Source organism: Salvia splendens, chromosome 14, assembly GCF_004379255.2.
Source record: "Salvia splendens isolate huo1 chromosome 14, SspV2, whole genome shotgun sequence".
NCBI lineage: Eukaryota > Viridiplantae > Streptophyta > Magnoliopsida > Lamiales > Lamiaceae > Salvia > Salvia splendens.
In genome coordinates, this window is record NC_056045.1 from 16825578 (window position 1) to 16851163 (window position 25586).

The 25586-nt window shown below is 36.6% G+C and overlaps 1 protein-coding gene across 1 annotated transcript; it reads right to left on the bottom strand.

Moving 5' to 3' along the window:
- Window positions 1-1149: 1149 nt before the first annotated feature.
- Window positions 1150-2326, bottom strand: LOC121764263 (probable glutathione S-transferase). Its single transcript, XM_042160314.1, has 2 exons — window positions 2018-2326; window positions 1150-1494 (listed from the first exon to the last, which is right to left on the bottom strand). The coding sequence occupies exons 1-2, from the start codon at window positions 2324-2326 to the stop codon at window positions 1150-1152; spliced, it is 654 nt and encodes a 217-aa protein (XP_042016248.1).
- Between the last annotated feature and the right edge of the window lie 23260 nt (window positions 2327-25586).

Consider the following 25586-nt stretch of genomic DNA (forward strand, 5'->3'; position numbering starts at 1 on the left):
TCACTCTCACTCTCTTTCTCTCTCTCGAAGCTCTCTCACTCTCCCTCTCCTTCTCTCTTTATGCTTCCTTCTCCGACGGTTCTCCGACGGTTTCTTTGAGATCTCTCACGGTTGAAAGTGTAGTAGATCTTGCTACAGTGTCAGAGGAGGTAACCACTTCGGTTGCTGAAGTGTTGGTGAAAACTAGGGTTTCGTGTGTGAGTGTTTCTGTGTGAGTTTGTTCTCGAACGGTTTAGATCTGGTGTTGTGGAGTCTGTTGATGTTGGAATATGCAGTGTGAGGTTAATCACTGGTAGATTCGGCGGTGCTCCTTTGGATCTATGTTCTGGAGAATAGGCTTGTATCATCGGCAGGTGGCTGAGCCGTTGATTGTTATTTCCTTGTGTTCCTTTCTGTATATTTCTTGTTCCTATGTAATTAATCTTGATCCGAGAGGATCTCTCTTATATTACTGACAGGCTTTGTGAGTGTGCAGGGTTGGAAGACTTCAAGGAGTTTGGTGACTATTTTTCTAGTTGTAATAGCTAGATAATTATTTTGTATTCAAGTTTCTTGTAAACTTAGAAGTCTAAAATCAGTCGCATGGTTAGAGTTTGACTGAGCTCTGTAATGAAGAACAAAGAGGTCTTGGTAATTAGTGAATCTGATCTTAGTCTGATCCCTACAACAACAATTGCACAAATAAATAAATACTCAAAATCAAGATTGCAATTTTCAAGAAACTACATAGCAAATAGTAAGATATTGGGGATACGTAAGAGAGAATTTGGAGGTTAAGAATGAATATTCTTATCAACACAAGAGTAGTGTGATTAAAAATAAAATTTAGGGGTACTACTATGTAAAAATAGTGGAAAAATATTCTTTTCGAAATCATTAAATCAAATCATTGATGTAATGACCAAATATATATAACAACATAATAATCAAATATAGTTACTGCGATACAACAACAGAAACATGAAACATCATCCAAGGCAAATGATTATCCTGATCCTCTCGTGAGTTGGAAAGTAATTCAACCAATAACGAGAAACATTATTTTCTTTTATTCTACTTAGGAAAGCAAAAAAAAAAGGCGTACAAACCATGACCTAATTCAAACACAAACTCAAACTTTATTTCATCAATAGGAAGCTAGAAAAGGGGTCATTCAATCCCATGCATCTTCCTCATCATGCCCACGAACTCAATAACCTTTTGACAATCTGGCATTGATTTGGCGACCGTTTCCCTTTTGTAGCACTTTTTAAGCCAAGCAGCAATCTTAGGGGTCTCTTCCTCAACCTTGAAGCCTCCGTACTTCTCGTAGGTTGGGAACCAACATGACAAGGACACGAATATGATATCCAAAAACCCGAATTGATCGCCACCGTAGTACTCCCTGTCGCCCAAGGCACCCTCGAGCTTCTTCAAAACGTCGATGAATTCATCCTTGGCCGCCTCCACCTCGGCCCCTTTCCCCATCCAAATGTTTCTACCAACATCATACACCTGCATGAAGCATGAATTAGAAAAATTAAAAGAGTCGGGTCTTATATATATAGAGTTATGATTAAACGAGAATCGCATTAAAATGACATCAGAACTAAGAAGCATATCAATTCGTTGATTTATTAATATTACTTGACATCATAAAATATATTAGTTGGTGACTTTCAATATCACAATACCCTAGTGGTATTCATGAATCAACTATACGATACTGAGTCAAGAATCAATATGTTTTATGATACCAACCAGGAGAGGACGCAGAAATAAATACGAGTAGGGGCTAAATTTTTTAAATTTTATTTAAAAATAAATTTTCAAGTAATTTAAATTATTAATATGAGTTGTTATATTATAACACGTGGAGTATAAAATATGAACAAATTTTGAAATTTTAAAATAGAAATATTTTAAAAAATTGGATTAATTAGGGTCTAAAGATACTAAATAATATTAATGAATCAATGAACTAATATGGTTTTCAGTTCTAATTTTAATGGTGGTTTTATAAATTAGATTTACAAACCTTCTTGTCAATGAAGTCGGTCCAGAAACGAGCCCTGGATCGGCCATAAGAGGAAGCAGGCATCAAGTGTGGGCTGGGCCAGGTCTCGTCGATGTAATAGACAATGTTGGAGGATTCGAGAACCGGTTTGTCATCGTGAAGAAGGACGGGCACCTTCCCATAAATAGGGTTGGATTGGAGGAGCAAATCGCTCTTCCCACCGAACAAGTCTTCCTCTTGAGACTCGTAGCTCACCCCTTTTTCGGCAAGCGCCACACGCACCCTCACCCCGTATGGGCTCGCCCAGAAGTCCAACACCTTCACAGCCATCGCTATCTACTTGTATTCTTCCACTTCCACACATACCAATACATATGCCTGCTGCCTCCTTTTATACCATCATTCCCTACTTTCTTCATCTTTAACAATGCTAAATACCTTTGCTTTCTACGCTTTTTCTATGTTAGCACCGCCTAACAACTGTCATTCACCTAAACAACATTGCTTATATGGATTCAACTTTTAAGGTTTGTCATTTTCCTAACAATACTATTACCTGGCTGTACATATTGCAGCTTATTTATTTCCACTTACACAAATGTTTTCTGCTCTTTCTCCGTTAAAATATCTGAATTCTTTTCAATATGAATATCAGGAAATGCCATGGATATACAGAAACAAATACATTGCAAGACTTATAATTTTTTTTATTGTTTCCCAGGATGGTATAAAACCATTTGAAATGCTATTTCTTTTTTATTCTAATAAAAATATTTTTTATTTTAACACTTAACAATATAAGAAAGTAACGCAATAAATATAAAAAAGCAAGAACAATAATTATTTTAAGGTATTAAACATAATAGTAGCTTCCAATATAATTGTTCATATTTAAAATATATACTTCTCTCTCTCTCTCTTACAAATAGCGACTTTGGGACGATACCTATGTAATGTAACATTGGGAAAATGTTAGATAGAAAGATAAAAGTAGTTTATGTAATGTTAGTTAATAGTAGTAGAATTTCACATCGTTATATTATAATGTGTGATGAAAAAAATTTGTAAAAATAGAAGTGGATTAATTTTGTGGAACATATCAAAATGATAAAAATAGACTATTTTTTGGAAGAAATGGAGTTTATTAGAAATAATTTTTCCTATTGGAGAAGTAATAATTGACGCTAGAATTGTTATTGCACTGAATAATGTCCAAGTTGAGTCCGGGTTGATAACATAGTCATGAATCATGAGGTGTTCAAAAACAAGGTTTTTTTAAGTAATCCCATCAATTGGAATTTATTCTATGAACAATAAATAATGATTTATACTAGACCACTATGGAAACAAATATTAATTAAAGTCATTAACAAATTTAAATTAAATAATATAAAAATATATCTGAAACAGAATAAATAATTAAATTAAAAAGAAAGTTCGGATTACTCATAATTTTATTTTGGATGGGCCGTCAATAATAATTTCTTTTGTAGAGAAATAGGGATATTAAATACCCCAATTCTGTTGACAGAAAAAATAGGTTTGTTTCCCATCTATAATTTCCAATATGTATCATTAGATTACTACAGTAATTCTCAACAGTTTTGATTTCATAATTAAGTTTGTTTTGCCTAATTAATTATGGAGTAATTGTGTTTACGTGTTTTAAATGTGTGTAATTGGAGTTTAAAACAATGAAATCGGATTTCACATATATGTTTAGAAAATCAAAATTGATTTGTTGTCATAGAAAATGAAATCAATTTCAAACGATTTTTGGATGAAAACTTGGTTTCACAACAACTTCAAAGTGTCCCGCCGGAGAAGAAATCGGAAGTTGAACGGCGCAAGGCTAACCACCAGTGAAGGAGTGGGCATAGCAAGGCGGAAGGGTTGTAAGAGCATCCGCATCGGTGCTTGTGGGGAAGGACGGCGACCGTGCCGTCGGCGCAACACCCCCTGTCCGCCGTTGTGCTCTTGCCGACGGCACGGCGCTGCTCGATGCATCGAGCACGTCTGTGCCGCTGAGCAGGGCGACGTGGCGCGTTTCTATTCGCCAACTATGAACAATATCGTGCCGCCTATGAAGCCTATGTCACTGCCGCTACCCTCGCCCCTCCTCCTCGACCAACTAGAACAAATCGCCGCTACATCCCTCGTGACCGTGAGGGAGCCCACGAAAGGCTCGTAGGCGACTATTTTTCCGACCCATCGCGATTTCTGGAAAATTACTTCCGGCGCCGTTTTCGCATGTCAAAACAGTTGTTTATGCGTATTGTCAACACATTGTCCGCTCGTGTTGAATGCTTTCAATCACATAGAGACGCAACCGGTCGGCAAAGTCTCTCGGCGTTGCAGAAGTGTACTTGTGCCCTCCAACAACTTGCTGCTGGGCAAACGGCTGACTTCTTCGATGAGTATTTGCATGTGGATGAGTCAACTGGAATCCTATGCCTCAAAAATTTTTGCGACGCCGTTCGTTCTGTTTTCGGTGAGGAATTCCTTCGGGCACCCACCACCGAAGATTGTCAATGGTTGCTTCATCTTCACGAAACAGTCCACGGTTTTCCCGGTATGCTTGGCAGCATTGACTGCATGCATTGGAAGTGGATGAATTACCCGAATGCTTGGAGGGGGCAACACTTAAGCGGTCACAAAGGCGGCAGCCGAACGCTTATCCTTGAAGCGATCGCCGACTACCGCCTATGGATTTGGCATGCATATTTCCGTGTTGAACGTGCTCTATTCTTCACCACTCTTCAATGATGTTTTGAATGATGTAGCACCGGTGATCGACTTCACCGTCAACGAAAATCCATACCACATGGGTTACTATCTCGCCGATAGTATCTACCCAAGGTGGTCGACTTTCGTGAAGACGCTCAGCAATCCACAAGTCCCGAGAATGGGTTCTTTATTCGCAGCGTCAAGAGTCTGCTCGGAAAGACGTCGAAAGAGCTTTTGGGGTCCTTCAAGGCCGATACGTTAAGAATATTGCCGACATCATGCACACGTGTATTATCTTGCACAACATGATTACAGGTGACGAAGGACCGAGGGCGGCTAACTTTTACGACGATGATGAAGCCGGAAGCTCAACTGCGAGGTCTCCCCAACGCCGAGGTGGGCATACGACGGTGCGCGACAGGATCGAAACAAGACACACAATGAGCGATACCAAAACCCACATTGAGCTACAAGAAGACCTAATCAAACACATTTGGGCGAAATTCGGCCACGAGTAGTGGGTTTTTTTAATTTTATGAATTTAATTATGTAATTTATAATTTTTATTAAATTATATAATTTTTAATTTTTAGGACTTTAATTATGATATTTTTAGTTTTTAGGATTTTAATTATGTAATTTTTAATTTTTTAGTAATTATTAATAGTATTTTGGATATTTTTAATGCATTTTATTATTGTGGAAATGTTTTTATTTAAATTGAATAATAGAATAGTGGGGCCCTTGAGCATGTCCTTGCGGAAGAGTATGGATGTGAGTATTGTGCTCTTGCCAAAAATTATGGAGTAAAAAATAAATAAAAGTTGGTCCGGATCCACTTCCATGCTCTTTAGCAAGAGCATGGATAGGAATGCCCTAACATGTTGGCCTCTTTCAATTGCAGTTGGAAGATTAGCTAGGCCTCCAAATTTTAAAACAGCAAGGTTGTTGATGTTAATGGAAATTGGGCTCGATTATAGAAGGTTTAATTTAATTGTGTCAATCCATATGGGCTTTGCGATTCAAAACTAATTACTCCAGTCCGTCACCAATAATAGAAGTCATTCTTATTGTGGGCATGAGTTTTAAGAATTATAAAAAAATAGTAGATTGGAAAAGTTAGTGGAAGATGAGACCAACTTTTTTATATTAGATTTATAATAAAATATGAGTAAAATATGTTAGTGAAATATGAGACCTACTTACCATTTAAGGTAAAAATGAATGTGACTTTTATTGTGGGACTGACCAAAATGACAAAGTGTTACTCTTATTGTGGAACGGATGAAGTACTTTTATACAATTATTTATCATAGTTAACGGAGTTCATACTCTCCATGTCCCATAAAAATAAGGGCACTTTCCTTTTTCTCTCCGTCCCATAAAATTATCCAATTTTCATTTATGGAAACTTATTTCAAACTCATTACTCATATACATCAATTTATTTACAACTTGCACCACTACGGTTCACCATTAAACACTAATAATAATACTATTTTATTGACCATTCTCTTCTTCTTTCTTACTTTATCAATTATGCATTAATTCTTATGTCGTCTCAAATGTTTTTATTTTTTTTGCGACAGAGAGAATATATATAAATTTCCAATTACGGTGGTATTGTTACACAAGCTACAAGATAGTAGTATTTGTTATGGATGCACAAATACTTTGGAGAGTTGGAGTTTTGATGTACTCTACTGTCAAATTGATTTGTTAAGTGTTTATGATTTATTAATGTGTGTAGTGCGTAGTCCTTTGAGTTATGTCCTTTGACCTTCTAAGATTAATTGCTAAAGATGCAGTATTAGTATTATTAATCAAGAATTTTTCATGTTCGCAATTTTCACTACGTATCATCACAACCTAATTTTAATAGGGGGTTAGATAGAGTCTATAGAAGTTAGACACGTTTTACACCAAACATAATAAATGCACCAAACTTTCATGTGGACTCCAATTATTGAGGAAATGTTTTGCATTGTTTGTAAATTCTATATCGAAATTTGAAGGAGTGTTGACTATTAGATTTAAGATAGTGCCCGCAATATTAGGGATAGACTAATAATTCATCTCATGAGATCGGAAATCTAAAGTATCACTTTTATTTCGTTTCATTTCATTTCATATGAAGCACTTTTATTTTACTGATATGATTTTCATCGCCGGACGCCGGTGAAATTTGCCTTTCACACTAAAAGAATCAATAGTAGTACTATTTTTCTAGTTTAAGGGGTTAATATATATTTTAATTTCCATACGTTAGTTAAATTAATCTACAAATTGTAATCGTCACTATTTATAATATCTGAGCAATATTCAATAAATATTAGTAGATCCCAAATAGTACTCCCAAGACCAATTTTAACAAGTAGATTCTCGTGATTGAAATAATGTCAAGTGATTATATTTTATATTTTAAAAATTATTAAATAAATTAAAGAGATAACAAAATCAGTTTTTATATATATTTATTAAATCTAATCATTTTCTTTCTTCTAAAAAGCATTTCAAAATTTTAAATTCACATAACTCTCTCGGTTTAAATTATTTTATTAGAAAACAAAAATATGAAATATCAAATTAAAGGTAATTTTTAAGGATTTTAACAAGATCTCAATTGCATATGTTTGGATGATGAAATTTAAAAAATTTATTTGAACTTTTGTATATCTAGAATAATTTTGATATCTACATATCTATCATAATATCTCAATATAATACATGTACAATATCAATATAATTGTGTTGATATTTATGTATATTAGTGTTTGATATTTCATATCATAGTGTTGATATTTCTAATTTACTGTTGAAATCACAAAAACAATGAAAACTATATGATTCCAACAAATTAACATTTTATCTGTTTTTTTATATTTTAATTATTACTTCATCCGTCTAATTCAAGATGTTCACATTTCCTTTTAAATCTGTCTTATTCAAGATGTCCATTTTCCATATTTGGAAACAAATTCCTCTCATGTCTCTTCATTAAAATATTTAATCATCTTTTTTCACTTTACTTTATCATACTCAATTACTCCACCTAAAATCCCGTGTTATTCAAGATTGTGGACATCTTGAATGAGACGGAGAGAATATTAATTAAAATTCGGGAGTTTTAATCTTGTCCACTTATTTAATGGTTTAATAGTACAAAATTAGTTTTAATTATGCATTAGAGTGTGACCCGTGAGCCATTTCTACTTTTTTAATTAAACTGCAGCCGCTGCCAAAGAAAATGCATGATTAACTCAGCACATAAAAGTAAATTGCACTTACAAACTCTGGTCAATTGTTACTAGTTACAATGGAGCCTTAATGCATTTGGAGTTAGATTTACTAAATTACAAGGGTGTCTACTTCAAAAAAATCGTATTGCAAGATATTTTCATCAAACACACAAAATCATTTCATTAATCCCAACACTTTTCCTCTTTTAGACTTGAAAATTGAAGATTGGAATTGAAGAGGTCTAATCTTAAGGGGATCACATAAAAATGTTGCCACATATTACACCAACTATAAACACCAAGCTTTCGTTTCATGTGGACACCAATTATCGAAGAATATCATATGATTTCTTAATCCATTGTGGCGTGTGTTGGTCACGCACTATCCAAATGTTTGGTATTATTGTTTCTAATTTTTTATAAATTGTTAGGTATTTGACGCTGACAATCATTGCAAACATTCACGAAAATAGTTTCCAAAACTCAAAAGTCTCAAACTGTAAAACAAAAATAAAAAACAAAATCATCAAAAACTTAAGAAAATTAAAAAAATGTACTCATTAAAATCCCTTTCAATTATACATTTATGCAGAATGCGACGTAAGATGTAATTTACGCAACAAGTTATAATCCGCCAACACGAAATAATAATTTTTACTACTTATTAGCAATGCGACTTTTAAAGATATTATAAATGGCAAAACGGCCGTGAGCATATATCTTATAACCGCAAACCTAACAGAGAAAAAAATAATAAAGCAAACACAAAATCTAAAGAAATAGGAGCAACGCATTACTTCAGATGATAACGAACATATCCGAGCAAACACACATTTTACCCTCCGATTCAACTTTTGAGGTTGCTCAAGTCATCAGTGGAGACTCTCTTGGGATAGTGAAATTCGGACACCAACTTTTAATCTATGATCTAAGATGCTAAGGGTATGTTCACTTTAGAAATCTAACATTTCCAGGAATTGAAATCTTTCAAAAATTGAGGGAGAATTAGGCATATATATAATTCAAGGCTCTATTATTCAGTGTATAAGATTTGATTTCAAATATGACCCAAATAGTAACCCAAATGCTGACTTTGACCTAATCAAATTATGGATTGACAAATTTAACCCCGATGAGAGAGAAGGTAATGAGGTGGAAAGGTGAGTCAAATGTGTAAAATCAAGTCCATTTATTGGTGGAGAGTCTAATGCACAAACAAATCTTACATATTTTCCAAGATTTCAATTCTTGCTCATTTCTTTGAATAGGGCGGCCCCTGCCCAATTCTAAGGCATCCTCCAATTAATTAATGGAAGGTGAACAATTATAATTACCCCAATCGAGTCAAGAATTGCCTAACCCTAGATATATTTTTTTAGTTCTGATTCCGATCCTTAAAAATGACTTTAATTCAATTACTTTAAATTGACAAATAAATGACGTAGAATATAAAGACAACTTATATCTAACTAATATATATTGTGTGTTTCTTTATTGTGGGGTGCTTTATTTTCTTTTATCGTATAGAATGGGAAGATCTTCTGCAAATGTATGGATTGATTCTCCACAATTTTGGTGAAACATAAAAATGAAGATAATATCTCGCAGAGTCGATGGTTCGAGTAGCATGACACGTTTCGATGCTTAATCACAGCATTTGAATTAATATACTCCCTCTGTGCTATTAGAAATGAAACGTTTTCCTTTTTGTCTGTCACATTAAAAATGAAACGTTTCTAAAAATGGAAACAATACTCTCTCTACTTTTTCTTCTCTCTTACTTTACTTTCTCTTCATTAACTCACAAAACAACACTACATAAAATCCCGTATCGAAAATCAAATATTGTATATTTAATGGGACGGATGGAGTATATCTGTAAACTTGGAGGAGTAGGAACTTGTGGCTACAAAATTTCATGAAATATTAGGAAAATTAAAGTAAAATTAGGTGGGGATATATGTATGTAGATGTGGTGGAGATAATTGTATTGTTTTCGAATTTCTTGATATTATAATTATATAATGCACAGGCTGTATCTATCGCTTTCTCTCACTTAAAATAGACGTGGCGGCAATTTAAAATTTGTGGGGCGGCAAGTGGCAGTGACGTGGCTGTAAAAGTGCAAAAAGTTCAATCGCCACCACCTGGGGGCCCCACTATTTTAATATAGAATGATGACTCTCTCATCTCTGTTTTTAAGGCTGTGGCCATTTTTTTGATAAATATCGTCAGAGAAAAATAATTCAATATTTTCAGGGTTATTATCTGTTGGATATGGATAATAATGTGTTCGGACGTCAAAGCTGTGCTATATGTAGTAGGTGTACTCATTCATTCTATAATATATGAGTTCTATTTAGTTTGAGTCTGAGTTATAAAAATTATAAAGAAAAAGTAGGCCGAAAAAGTAGAATAATAATATGGGTCAACTTATTTATACTATTAATTTTGTAATAAAATATGAGTGAAATAAATTGATGAAATGTGGTGTCGCTTACCATTTATGTGAAAAGCAAATAAAATTATTATTGTCAAGGTCAGGTGGATGAAAATAGAACTTTTATTATTGTGCAGATAGAGTAATATTATTATTAAGGATGCAGAGGCATATATATCTATCAAATTAAATATTTTCATCCCACTATGTATTCATTTAGACATATTTTTTTTTTAAAACTTAATATTTAGTGAATTAAATTAATAGAAAATAAATAAAAGAAAGAGTAAAATAGAGAAGTAAAAAAAATAGAGTGAAAGAAATAAAAAATATATTATTTTTGTTGTAATAAAATGAATCACATATTGCTGAACAATCTAAAAAGAATAGGATTCACTTATGTTAGGATGGAGGGTGTAATAGATTCTTTTGATTATTTAATACTACTATTTTTTATTTTTATCTTTCAATTTTTCGAAATCTAAATATATAAAGATTAGATTTGTCGTCGAAAGTGCAATAAAATAAAAGAATAAGAAGGATGATCATAAAATAATGCTATGAAATTGATATTATAGCAAATTTTACTGGATTATAATAAAGTGAGTGAAGTATTTGAATATCTTAATTTAAAGTCAGGCTTAATCCCATCTCAAACATATATATTTAATGACGGTCGGTGAATAACAACCGAAGCTACTGCTTGAAATTAAAGCTATTCCAATAGCGTGACCATAAGTTTACACGGTTATAATCTTGTCTCACATATAGGGATGTCAATGTAACCCGAACCCGCGGGCCGGCCCGAATAACCCGATAAAAATACAGGGTTAGGGTTGTAATTTCGCAGCCCGAATTTAAAATCGGGCCATTCGGGCTGACCCGTTCGGGTTGTCGGGTTAGGCGGGCTGACCCGTTCGGGTTACGGGTCGGCCTGTCGGGTTGAAGGCTTCTGCACAGTGAGCAGTTTTTGTAACGGTCATAACTTTCTCTACAAAGCTCCGATTAAGGCGTGCAATATATCCACGCGAAGCTCTTTCGAAGACGAAGAGAATGATATGTATTAGAGGTTTATCAGACTTCAAAATTGCGAGAAACATTGACTCAAACAAGGCTGCTGCACATCCACATATTTTGTGTACATTTTCTAATCAATTTTCTATCATTTCTCAACAAACATGTAAACATACCAAAATATAGAAATATAATCAAAATCATCCAAGACAACCCTCTAAAATCATGCAAAATCCAAATACGCCAACCCACTATATAAGATCACGAAAAAATCACCATGTGGTTCATGGATTCATAAATACTCGTATATAAAAGCTTTCTTTTAGTATATTTCCAATATAATAGTGCAAAGTGTTTTGACGCCGCTTCGTCATTGAATTACGCGTACTTTGATGATTCTTAAAACAAAGATAAATTATTATTTGACTTATTTACAACTGGAATAAATTAAATTTGACCAATCATAATTCAAGAAAACTTAGAGTTACTCCAATTAGCTAGCATCTTGATAATTCACTCTTTAACAATTCAAAATATTTTTGTTACATCTACGATGCAGCTCTCACGTTATGAAAATTTTGTTTAATTTTCTACGAATTGATTTATGTTTGAATTTTGAAACAAAGTGTTGATTTATGTTTTAAATACATAAACATACTATTGATAGATATTTTGTAAATAATTATGTAATGAATAAGTTATTTAAATTTAAATAACTTAATCTTTTTTAAAAATATTAAAGAAAATTAAAAATATGTATTTCATTGTTGAATGATTAATTAAAAATATGTATATAAATAAAGAAAATTTAAAATAGGTATTATTTTTTGAAAATATTAAAAGAATTAAAAATACACATTGGCCCGAATAACCCGGTGGGTTAGCCCAAAACCCGAAGGGTTAGGGTTAGGGTCGAACTTTTATAACCCGAAAAAATCATAACCCGAATAGCCCGTACCCGAATGGCCCGACAACCCGAACGGGTTGGCCCGAACCCGAACGGGTTGGCCCGATTGACATCCCTACTCACATATATACTACTCGCTCCAGAGGTATGATCTGTCTGACTTTTTTAAGTTGATAACTCTCCTAACTCATCAATATAATGTATTAAATATGTCAATAAGGTGATATTGCAATATCAACATAAACTTAGTTGATATTCTAATACATTGCGTTGATATTGATATTTGAAATGTCAATATAATATATTAAAATATAAATTTGTATTGACATTTTAATGTTATCGTGTGAAATTTTTAATACATGCGTTGATGACACCCCATCCCAATAAATATGCAAGATTTAGTTTACGGCACGAAGTGTGTGACTCTTTATAAACCATGTATTAGTGTAGAACAATAATTCAACGCGAAATCATATTTTTCCCATTTATTTTAACACAAGAACCCAATTTAATATCCAAAACCTTTATCTAGAGCTGACAAATCGTGCGAGTTGAGTCGTTATTTGATCAATTTGATATCAACCCAACTCAATAAGATTAGACCCTAACCCAACCTGAAATCACCGGGTTCTTATTGAGCCTTAACCCATTCACGTTGTGCATATTCTTATCGGATTTTCGTGTCATATTGAAAATTGTCCCTACCGCAATATTAGTAAGTTAGTAGCATACAATAAGCTTGACACGACACGATAACGATCTAAGCTTGATATCACACGATTTAAATATCATATTACAAGATAAAATTTGATACTATTACCCAATTAAAATTTGCCATGATATGATTAAAATTTTAACACATTATAAATCTAATTAATAAAACTAAAAGTATAATTAGAAATAATTAAAATATTATTAACTAAAACCTGAATCTAATCTGAAATTAAAATATTATTAACTAAAACCTGAATCTGAAATTACCGAATTTTTATTGGATCTATTTGATAACAACCTAAACTCATCAATTAAACTTGAATCAAATTCATTAATTTCATTCCGGGTTTATGTTGGTTCAAAAAAGGTAAACCCTACCTTTATCAATAGCATTTTTCCGTCTAAGAGCATATATGTTGTCAATTGAAACTAAAATAATATATTACAACTATCTCACATCGGTGTTCATATAGACTTGAAACCATTATATAATTCTAATGGACCACTCCTGCTACCACCAATTGGTTTTAGAATGAAACTCATAGATTTCTATCATGGTATCAGAGCGGGTCGCCGATTGTGGGACAAATTTAACTGGTCCAACAATATATTTGGATTGAAAACCGAAAAAAATGACTGACTCAGGAGTATATCTAGGCTTAAAATTTGGGCCAGTAGTCCAACCGATCAGAAAAAAAATTGGACAAGTCGTCCAATCGATTAGAAAAAAGTCCTACCCTCCAAGGTTCACCTTGAAGGGTATGAGGGAGGGTGTTGGCAATTGAAACTAAAATAATATATTGCAACTATCCCACGTCGATGTTTATATAGATTTGAAACCACTAAATAATTCTAATGGATCACTCCTCCTATCACCAATTGGTTTTAGGATGAATCCATGAATTTCTATTACGACATAATTCATAAAACCACCTATTTTATCTTAAGTTGATGTGACGTTAGTAGATAAGTTCTTATACATGAAAATAATTGCAAGTGGTGTTTAAAATAAAGCAAAGGTTTAACTTGGGCGAGCAACTGGAACCACATAATATACACACTCAACATCTCAATTGGAAAAAACAATGAAAAGTGGTCCTATTTTAAGAGGTGGAAAGATATTTAAGAAATGTAGTACTAGTATATTTATGAGTGGGGATATTTGTGTGGGGTATTTGCAAGCTGTGAGAGACCAAAGCAACTGTAGTATGCCTGCAATGGTAACATGTATGTGGGCTTCCATTTTATTCAATTTATGGTTGACATTTCCATTCAAGGGGTCCTTCTTTGCTTCCTCTTTTATTCAATTTTTGGGGCTCCACTGTCGACTTAATTATTCTAAAGTTGCACGGCCTTTCGGATAATCTTTTATGTGCTTTTTGCTTACCACAATTTTGTAGAATTTACATTAATTTTATTGTATTTATGATGTTGTGATGCTTTTAAGTTTCATTGTTTGCATACTACTACTATAACTCACTACTATGCTTGTTTGGCCGATCGGACTTTATTATGGACTCAATTCTCATATTGACTGTCAGAACAACTAGTGTGAGGTATATAAACTAGTGTGGGGTATATAAACTAAATGGACTCTCTCTCCTAACAAACTAGTCTTTTGGAATGAGTTCTCATTTTTGGTCTGTATCAATTGATGTTTTCATTGAGAGCCCAAATGACTCGGAGTGGTGGTCAGGCAACGAACTCACTGTGACCAACGCGTACGTTTGGGCCGACTCGGAGTAGTGGTCGGGCAAAGAATCCGCCGTGACCAACGTGGTTGTGACCAACGAGAAGTCGGAGTGGTGGCCTGACAAAAAACCAGCCGTGGCCAACGAGGATGTTGGCCCGTAAAGGAGGGTCAAATGTTACGGACTCAATTCCCACATCGGTTGTGAGAACAACTAGTGTGAGATATATATACTAAATGAGCTCTCTCCTAATAGACTAGTCTTTTGGGAGGAATTCCCCTCTTTGGTTTGTATCATACAACCCAAAAAACTCTGAAAACTCATGGGGAATGGGCGCAATAATCTTATAATTCAAAAATTATAAATTTTAGTCAAATTTGATATTTTTTTTATAAACTTTTAAAGTGGTACTATGAAATTAGGCATTTTTTTGCAATAACGGTGGTTTTCAACATTAAAATAATCGCCTTTTGTAATCGTTTTTCAATCGATGCCACGACTACTAAATTAATACTGCTTCTCAGTCGACACCGCCTCTCGATCGGCGCCACAACCACTTAATTGATGGTGTCACACCTTAACCTGCTGATTTTTTGAAAGAATTGATCCAACTGCAGTAGTTAATTTTTGGGGGAATTGATCTAATTGGCTATTTTCAGGAGGCATCGATTGAATACGAAATTTTCTGGCTAAATGAGTTTGAATGGGTTGCTTTATGTGATTTGACTGATTTTTGTTTATGTGCGATCTATACAATTGTGATTTTCAGTGTTTGTGTGTTTGAGACCGACTTGTTTTATGTACTACATTGAATATATCTGATTGCTGTTTTCCGCACATTTTTTGTGTTCGAAGTGTTAGAAGTAATCGCCAAGTTGATCAAGCTGCGGATGTTGCAAGTCCATCGATGCATGAGAAGAAGATTGGCTTGATCAAGCCATCGATGCATGAGAAGGAGATTAGCTTGATCAAGCCATCGATCAAGCCATCCGTGCATGAGAAGGAGATTAGCTTGACCAAGTCATCGATCAAGCCATCGATTCATGAGAAGAAGATTGGCTTGATCAAGCCATCGGCCGATGACTTAATCAAGCGTGTTGAAGGAGATGGCTTGATCAACCAAGCCTTGTTGCTTGAAAGTCGTACACGAGAAAAGACAAGTGACAGCTCCCAACAAGCTGTCGTCGCACGAGCCAACGCCTCACGAGCTCAGCTCGTGACTGTACCCATGCTCACAGCTAAGATGGAGGACCACACATGTACTAGGCGCGACGTGGTGTTGCGTGGTTTAAAGAGGAAACATGCTTTGCAGAGTTAGTTTGATTAATAGTGTAAAAGCATGATTAACATTGTACTATGGAGATTAAGGAGAGATTCTAGATCATTCCAATATGGAGTATATGTAATTGAATCTGGGTCGAAGTTCAATCAATCAATGAAAATTCTCTGAGCATTCTCCATAATCCTCGTTTTCAATATGAGATCGTTTATTCTTCTTCTTAGTTTTATTGCAAGTTTTCATAGTATCAGAGCGGGATTAATCTGATCCTGTCTCTCCTACCTCTTGATTTTTTTTTCTTGTTTGATTTAGAAATGGCAGAAGCCAATGAAACGATACCAGTGGCAACACTGGCACCTATTTTCTCTCAACTACCTCCAATCTCAGTCAAGCTAACTGATGGAAACTTTCTCATGTGGTAGCAACAAGTTGATGTTGCAGTTTATGGCTACGGCCTAGAAGGCTTTGTCACAGGAGAATCTGAACCTCCTCCAAAGTTCATCCCAGATTGGGATGGAGAAGCAATGGTGTCAAATCCAGCCTATATAACTTGGCAAAGACAGGATAGGAGAGTGGCCTGTTGGCTGTTGTCCTCACTATCAGAAAATGCTCTAACATTGGTTATAGGGCTCAGATCTACAAGAGACATTTGGAGTGCGCTAAAAACCAACTTTGCAAGCCGCTCCACACCTAAAGTAATGCAATATCGCAAGCAAATGCAGAATCTGAAGAAGGAGGCTTTGTCCATGACTGACTATTTAGGAAGAATGAGAACCTATTTTGATCTGCTGGGGTATGTAGATTCTAGAATATCGGAGGCTGAGCAAGTCCTTCATATCCTGGGAGGTCTTGACCAAGATTATGACCCTGCGGTGTGTGCAGTCACTTCTAGATCAGATCCATGAAGATGTTAGTGCTTTCCTGCTCAGTTTTGAGTCAATGATGAAAACAACCAGGACCCACTCCATTAGCTCAGATGGATCTCAGCCTTCACTGAATCTGGTCCAGCAGCAGCATGGACAGAAAAGAGAGCAGCCAAACTTCAACAACAACAGATCAGATTTTGGAAGTGGAAGAGGCTTTGGAGGAAGAAGCTATGGTAGAGGAAACAATAAGATTATCTGCCAACTCTGTGAGAAGCCAGGGCATTCTGCTGCCAAGTGTTGGCACAGATTTGAGCAAAACTTTACACCACCTCAAATTCAGTTTAGAGGGAGTGGATCACATCATCAGAATCATGGTTTCTTCAACCCATCAGCTCATTTGACTCAGTCGGTGCCCAAGTCTCCATCGGGATCTTTCTCAACTGGAACACCATCAGAGTTCAGTTATGCTTCAAATGCTTCGACAAGCTGGTATCCGGATTCGGGGACAACTCACCATGTGTCTAATGACCTAAGCAACCTCAACATAAGCACCGAATACACTGGAGGTAAGGCACTCTTGCTTGGAAATGGAAGTGGGGTTAATATTGCAAATATTGGTGAAAGTGTTTTTAAATCTCACTCAGCTAACTTTTCAAGAAAACTCCATCTTAAAAGCCTATTACATGTGCCTAACATCACTAAAAATCTCCTGAGTGTCTCTAAGTTTGCACAAGATAATGATGTCTTCTTTGAATTTCATCCAAATTTTTGTTTTGTCAAGAATCTGAACACCAAGGAAATAGTGTTCAAAGGAACTGTTGAGAGAGACTTATATCACTTTCTAGTAGATCATACCCCAATCAAGCGTGGCATAGTCCCCATTTCTTTTTCCAGTCCAGAAAGACCAGCTGTTCATTCTATGAGCTTGGACAACTCGCAATCCAACAGTAGTTCCAGTTTATCCTCTTGTCTAGATTTGTCTTTATGGCATTGTAGACTAGGACATCATACTCTAGATGTAGTGAAACTTGCTCTTAGCAGCTGTAATATACCATATTATGCAATGAAAACTTCTTCTCTTTGTTATCCTTGCTGTGTGTCAAAATCTCACAAATTGCCTTACCCACAGTCTCTTTCCCAGCACAATTCTCCACTGGAACTTATCAACAGTGATATATGGGGACCATCTCCAGTTAAGTCTAGAAATGGCTATTCATATTATGTGTCTTTCATTGACCATTTTACTAGATTTACTTGGATTTTTCTTCTAAAAACAAGAGTGATCTTGTAACTGTGTTTAAGCAGTTTAAGGCTATGAGTAAAAATCTTCTGGGTTCAAAAATTAAAACTCTTCAATCTGACTGGGGAGGTGAGTTTCAAGGCTTAGTTCCTTTTCTATAAGAGTGTGGGATAGTTCATCGCATATCTTGTCCATATACTCCACAACAAAACGGTTTAGCAGAGAGAAAACATAGGCATATTGTTGAAACTGGTCTGGCCTTGCTAGCACAATCCTTCCTTCCCTCCAAGTTTTGGGATGATGTCGTTGTTACTACTGTATACTTGATCAACTTCATGCCATCCAAGGTCACCAATAACATTTCTCCATATGAAACACTCTTTCTTAAGAAACCTTACTATTCAGCCTTGAGAGCCTTTGGATGTCAGTGTTACCCTCATACTAGACCCTATAACAAACATAAACTTCAGTTCAGGTCAGCCTCTCTCACAGAGGATACAAGGGAACATTCCTAGGATATAGCCTCTCTCACAGAGGATACAAGGTGCTTCTGCCTGATGGAAAAGTGATAGTAACTAGAGACGTGATTTTTGATGAGTCAGTATTTCCTTTTCAACATTTGCCACCTGCTACTGCCGTGTATGTGCCTGTAACTCCACCTTGTCATCATTCATCTCTACTTCTCATTCCTCCTACTCCAGAACACACTGCACCCTCTCATTCTGCTTCTTCTTCACAATCTCTCTCTGATTTTCCATATAATCCTTCTTCCCAAGATCAGCCTCACCTTGATATTCAGCCACATGAGTCACCCTTGTCGGCTCACTCTCAGTCTCACTCTACTTCTGATCCTACTCCTCCAGTCATTCAGCCCACCCATTCAATGACCACCAGATCAAAATCTGGAATCTTTAAGCCCAAAATTTTCACTCCCAATGTCTCATCTATCCCTCTTCCTAAAACTGCTTAGGAAGCTCTCCTAATTCCCAACTGAAAATCTACAATGCTGAGTGAATTTACTGCACTTATTTAAAATAAAACTTGGATATTAACACCACTCCCTCCAGGCTAGAACCTCATAGGTTGCACCTGGATTTTCAAGCTTAAGTTACATTTGTCAGGTGATACTGCTAGGTACAAAGCCAGATTGGTTGCACAGGGTTTTTCTCAGCAACCTGGCTTAGATTTTAATGAGACATTCAGTCCAGTGGTTAAGCCTACTACTATAAGGATCATTCTCAATCTAGCTGTCTCCATGGGATGGTCTGTTACTCATCTTGATGTCAACAATGCTTTCTTGAATGACACTCTGAAAGAAGACATCTATATGAGGCAGCCTGTGGGATTTGAACAAGGTGGACCTCATTTAGTGTGTAAGCTCAACAAAGCAATTTATGGTCTAAAGCAAGCCTCTAGAGCTTGGTTCTTCACTGTGCATCCAGTTCTACTCAACCTTGGTTTCTCACAATCCAAAGCTGATGCTTCAATGTTTATCAGACAGAGAGGTGCAGAGATAATCTATTTACTCATCTATGTGTTAGGGTTTTATATACTAGAAATCACCTTTCGAGTGATTGGATACTGTAAAACTCTAATTGTTATTTTCCAATAAATACAACAGATTATTTTTTGTCATAATGTTGCTATGTTTTACATTTAATGGTTGTTTATTGCATATTTAAATGTATAAGCAAATGTAACAAAGTCTAAATCTTTGTTTTAGTAGACTGGTTCTGGGCGTCGTCCAATTTAAGGTAACACGGTCAGTTCTAAACAAAGAAAAATAAGATTTTCACAACCTAGATAGGCCTAGACTACCTATCGTGAAAGGTTGCAATGTCAGTCCGATTATTTCTAAGCCTTATTGAAATAAGACGACGTTGGTGTGGTATAGTACTGAATGGATCTAACAGCAAGACGAGTCTTTATGCTATCTACTGAAAGACGAGGTCTTGATAATTAATTTCTTAATCAATGTACGTTAGCATTGAGTATCTACTACTTTGACTTACCAAAGGTGCAGGTTTTTCGTCACCCAACAATCCAGGTATATTGGGTAGTGGCGATCATTATCTAGCGGTGCTAGGATTGCTATTACGTTGAATCGTGCGCGAGGGGAGTCTCGTTTGATAACATCCACAAGAGGAGCTCGAAACAAGGTTTTATTATTCGGAACCTAGCTAGTTGGAGTTTAATTACTCCATGAATAATAAATAAGAGTTTCTTGCTAAGTCCACTCTTGGAGATTAAAATATGTTAATTAATTAAGTCCATAGCAGACAATAATTAATTAATGGATGTTTCTATCTTAAGCGTGGGAAATAAATTAAATGCAATTAAAGGAAACCCGGAATACTTGTAATTTCAGATTTGGAAGGCAGTGCAATATTACTTCTGTAGTGGCCGCTTGTAATATTCCAATATAAGCTTATATTAAATTGTGGGTTCAATTTAATTGGTAAAAAGCTAATTGGGTGAGGCCTGTTCCAAATTCTTCCTTAGATTCCTGACTGGGCTCAATATGTGACTTAATATAAATAGGAGAATAAAGGAGACAAAAAACACACATTATTACTCTATCAAATTTTTGTCCCCCTCTAAGAAAGAGAGAGCTCGAAATTTTACCTCCTCCGTGAGCTGAAATTCTGTCTTCGTTATTCAAGTCCTAGTACGTTGGTGAGATTTGCCCACACAAATATCAGCGTATAGTCCGGGACACCAGTCAGAAGATCCAAGGTCGAGTATTGAAGATCTTCACGTGGAGACGGAGCAAGCCATCATCGATTCTTGATTGAATCAACGAGGTAAATTGGCTAATTCCGTAGTAAGTATGTTTTAGGGATTTTTTTATGCTAAAGCATGTTTTAATTCAAGTTATGAGCATGATACATGTGATAATTACGCGAATAGAATTTGTCTAAATAATCTGCTAAATAGATCAAATTTATGTGATCATTAAATGTTGCACGCTTCCTCTGCGGTAGGACTCAGAGATGCACATAGAAAGTGGCATAAGGCAAATGAGATGGTTAAGTGCTACATGTTGGCATCTATGTCTTCAGTACTCAAGCATCAGCATTCTGCCATGGAAACTGCCACTGAAATTATGCAGAATCTCAAGAATCTTTTTGCTACTCAGAATCGAACGGCTAAGTCTCAAGCCTTTCGGAGTATCATGTCGAAGACAATGAAGGAAGGCTCGTCTGTGAGGGACCATGTCCTCGAGATGATGGGCCACCTCAACCAGATTGAGGTGTTGGGAGGGACGATCGATCCCCAGTCCGAGGTAACAATCATCCTTCAAAGTGTTCCCCCTAGCTTCCAGCAGTTCAAGCTCAACTTTGAGATGAACAAAAGGAATTACACCTTGGCTGAACTATTGACTGAACTTCGGTCAGCAGAGGACCTTATGGTCCAGGCTAAGGCTGCCATGATGACTTCGGCACCTCGTTCCTCTGGCTTCAAGCCTAGCAAAGGAAAAAGGCAGGCACCGAACTCATAATCGGGAAAAGTGGCTAAGGGAAAGAAGAAGAAAAGGGAAAATAAGAAGCCCTCGGGGAAGTGTTTCAAGTGCGGAGAAAAGGGGCATTGGAAACCAGACTGTCCTAAAATGGGCAAGGCTACAGGTATGCACCAAGCTTTAGTAGTTGAGTCATGTTTGACTTTGACATCTACTTGCATTTGGGTTAATGACACAGGAGCCACTGATCATATTTGTTTTGATCCTGACTTAATGCAGGTGACAAGACGGCTACATGCTCGTGAGATCGAAGTCCAGCTGGGCGACGCTACCAAAGTGGCGGCCGTTGCAGTGGGAGACATTTATTTGCGTTTTAGTAGTGATAGATTTTTGATTTTGAAGAATTTTTTGTTGATACCTTCTTTTAGAAGAAATTTAATTTCAGTTTCTAAATTGGTTTTTGATGGATATTCGATTTCTTTTAATGACAACTGCGTTATTAAGAAAGATGGTTCTTATATCTGTTGTGGTATCATGGAAAACAATCTGTACACAATCACTTCTACATAATTTAATAATTGCAATTCAGAACTCAATACAACATTGAAAATTTCAAAGAAACGAAAGGAACCTTCAAGTTCAATGAACGAAACGTACTTATGGCACCTTAGACTTGGTCATGCAAATGAAAGGAGGATCCATTCTCTTGTTCAACAAGATCTTATTAAAGGTCTAGAGGAGGAACCATTTCATAAGTGTGAGTCATGCTTAGAAGGCAAGATGACCAAGAGGCCTTTCAAGGCTAAGGGCAATAGGGCCAAAGAAGTACTTGAGCTCATTCATTCCGATGTATGTGGACCAATGTCTACGGAGGCAAGAGGTGGTTTTCGATACTTCATCACATTTATTGATGACTTCTCTAAAATTGGATATGTCTATTTGATGCGTCACAAGTCAGAGTCTTTTGACAAGTTTAAAGACTTTAAGACTCTTGTGGAGAAGTATCATGGAAAGAATATCAAAAGCCTACGATCTGATCGTGGAGGCGAATACCTCAGTGCTGAATTTTTGGACTACTTATCGGAGTCGGGTATTGAATCCCAACTGACTGCGCTGGGCACGCCCCTGCAGAATGGTGTGGCTGAAAGAAGGAACAGGACCTTGTTAAATATGGTTCGATTGATGATGAGTTATGCACGTCTGCCTAATTCATTTTGGGGACATGCCTTGCTTTCTGCAAGCCATATTTTAGACAATTTACCATCAAAATCCGTACCTACTACTCCTTATGAGTTGTGGACTGGGCGCAAGCCCAATCTAGCACATCTCAAGATTTGGGGTTGCCCGACTCATGTATTGGAAAAGGATCCAACTAAGCTAGGATCAAGGATGGAGGTATGTTTGTTTATAGGATACCCCAAAGGGACGAAAGGTTATAAATTCTTTAGTCTCCGAGACAAGAAAGTCATTGTGAGTACTCACGCGACATTCTTAGAGGAAGACTATGTAATGAATCATAAACCCAGCAGTGAAGTGGCTCTTGATGAGCTAACTTCTGTCACAAGTTCCATTAACCAAGAACAAGTACCAAGTGTACAAACAATTCCCGAAACTTCAACTTCTAGTGCCGCGCTGCAGTGGGAGGGTCTCGCATGAGCCCGACAGATACATTGGTTTGGGAGAATCTATGGATCACTCCTCGGACAGCAATGTATTAGATCCCTGGAACTTTGCGGAGGCGCAGGCAGATGTCGATCATTGCGAATGGGTGAAAGCAATGGATTCAGAACTACAATCTATGATAGATAAAGACGTCTACGATATGTCCGTCCTACCCGAAGGCTGTACTGCCATTGGGAGCAAGTGGATATATAAGCGTAAACGTGGACCCGATGGACGAGTTAAAGTCTTTAAGGCAAGACTAGTGGCCAAGGGGTATACCCAAAAGGAAGGCGTCGATTATGACGAGACCTTCTCCCCAGTGGCCATGCTCAAATCGATCCGGATACTATTGTCTATTGCAGCTTATATGGATTGGGATATATGGCAGATGGACGTTAAGACTGCGTTTCTAAACGGCGGTCTTGAGGAGACCATCTACATGGAACAACCCGAAGGATATGCCATAAAGGGAAAAGAACACATGGTTTGGAAGCTTAAGAAGGCCATTTATGGCATCAAGCAAGCATCTAGATCGTGGAACCAATGTTTCGATCAAACTGTTCGCAAGTTTGGATTCGAAAAGAGCCCAAGTGAAAGCTGCGTGTATAAGAAAGTTGATAAGGGGAATGTGGTGTTCTTAGTTTTATATGTAGATGGCATTCTTCTAATTGGAAACAATAAAAAGATGTTGTCATCAGTACGAACATGGTTGTCGAACCAGTTCGAGATGAAGGATATGGGAGACGCGGGACACATCCTCGGGATCAAGGTTCTTCGGAATCGAGAAAACAAGATGTTGTGCTTATCTCAAGAACCTTACATCAACACAATACTTAGTCGTTTTAGCATGCAGGACGCCAAGAAAGGTTTCTTACCTTTTAGAAACGACATCCATTTATCTCAAGAGATGTGCCCTAAAACGCCGTCTGAGATACAAGCAATGAGAAGGATTCCATATGCTTCGGCAGTTGGAAGTCTCATGTATTCTACGCTTTGTACTAGTCCTGATATCTGCTTTGCTGTTGGCATGGTGGCAAGATATCAGTCGAATCCGGGCCAAGGACATTGGACTGCCGTAAAGAACATACTCAAGTACCTTAAACGGACTTAGGACTATTCTCTAGTTTACAATGCAGCCGAGCTCTGTCCTTTGGGATATACTGACTTAGACTTTTAAGCTGATCAGGACTCGAGAAAATCTACTTCAGGATATGTGTTCACCTTAGGAGGTGGAGCCGTAATTTGGAAGAGTGAGAAGCAGAAATGCATCGCGGACTCGACCATGGAAGCCGAGTATGTGGCCGCTTCGGAGGCTGCAAAAGAGGTTGTATGGTTCAAGAACTTCCTTATGGATTTAGGTGTGGTTTCGAATCTGCCCAAGAGCATCACCATTTATTGTGACAATTCTGGTGCTGTGGCAAACTCGAAAGAACCAAGAGCTCACAAAGCGAGCAAACTCATAGAGCGGAAGTATCATATCATCAGGGATATAGTGCAGAGAGAAGACATACAAGTGGCAAGATTGCGTCAGAGAACAACCTGACAGATCCTTTTACAAAGGCTTTGGCGGTGAAACCGTTCGAGTGCCACGTTGAAGGGATGGGCGTTCGACTCATTCAAGACCTCAACTCGCTTTCAGTATAAGTGGGAGAAATTTTAGACGTGTGCACTACCATTTTGTATACTCGAAAGCTGTTTTGAGTATAAGTGGGAGATTGTTAGGGTTTTGTATACTAGAAATCACCTTTCGAGTAATTGGATACTATAAAACTCTAATTGTTATTTTCCAATAAATGCAACAGATTATTTTTTGTCATAATGTAGTTATGTTTTACATTTAATGGTTGTTTATTGCATATTTAAATGTATAAGCAAACGTAACAAAGTCTAAGTCTTTGTTTTAGTAGACCGGTTCTGGGCGTCGTCCAATTTAAGGTAACACGGTCAGTTCTAAACAAAGAAAAATAAGAATTTCACAACCTAGATAGGCCTAGACTATCTATCATGAAAGGTTGCAATGTCAGTCCGATTATTTCTAAGCCTTATTGAAATAAGATGACGTTGGTGTGGTGTAGCACTGAATGGATCTAACAGCAAGACGAGTCTTTATGCTATCTACTGAAAGACGAGGTCTTGATAATTAATTTCTTAATCAATGTACGTTAGCATTGAGCATACGATATTGAGTATCTACTACTTTGACTTACCAAAGGTGCGGGTTTTTCATCACCCAATGATCCAGGTATATTGGGTAGTGGCGATCATTATCTAGCGATGCTAGGATTGCTATTATGTTGAATCATGCGCGAGGGGAGTCTCGTTTGATAACATCCACAAGAGGTTTAATTACT

Bases quoted from the DNA above. Each gene is read 5' to 3' on its own strand.
- LOC121764263 (XM_042160314.1), bottom strand. From the start codon at position 2,326: ATGGCTGTGAAGGTGTTGGACTTCTGGGCGAGCCCATACGGGGTGAGG. The intron at 1,495-2,017 runs GTTTGTAAATCT...TGCTTCATGCAG, and splicing joins CCGACTTCATTGACAAGAAG to GTGTATGATGTTGGTAGAAA.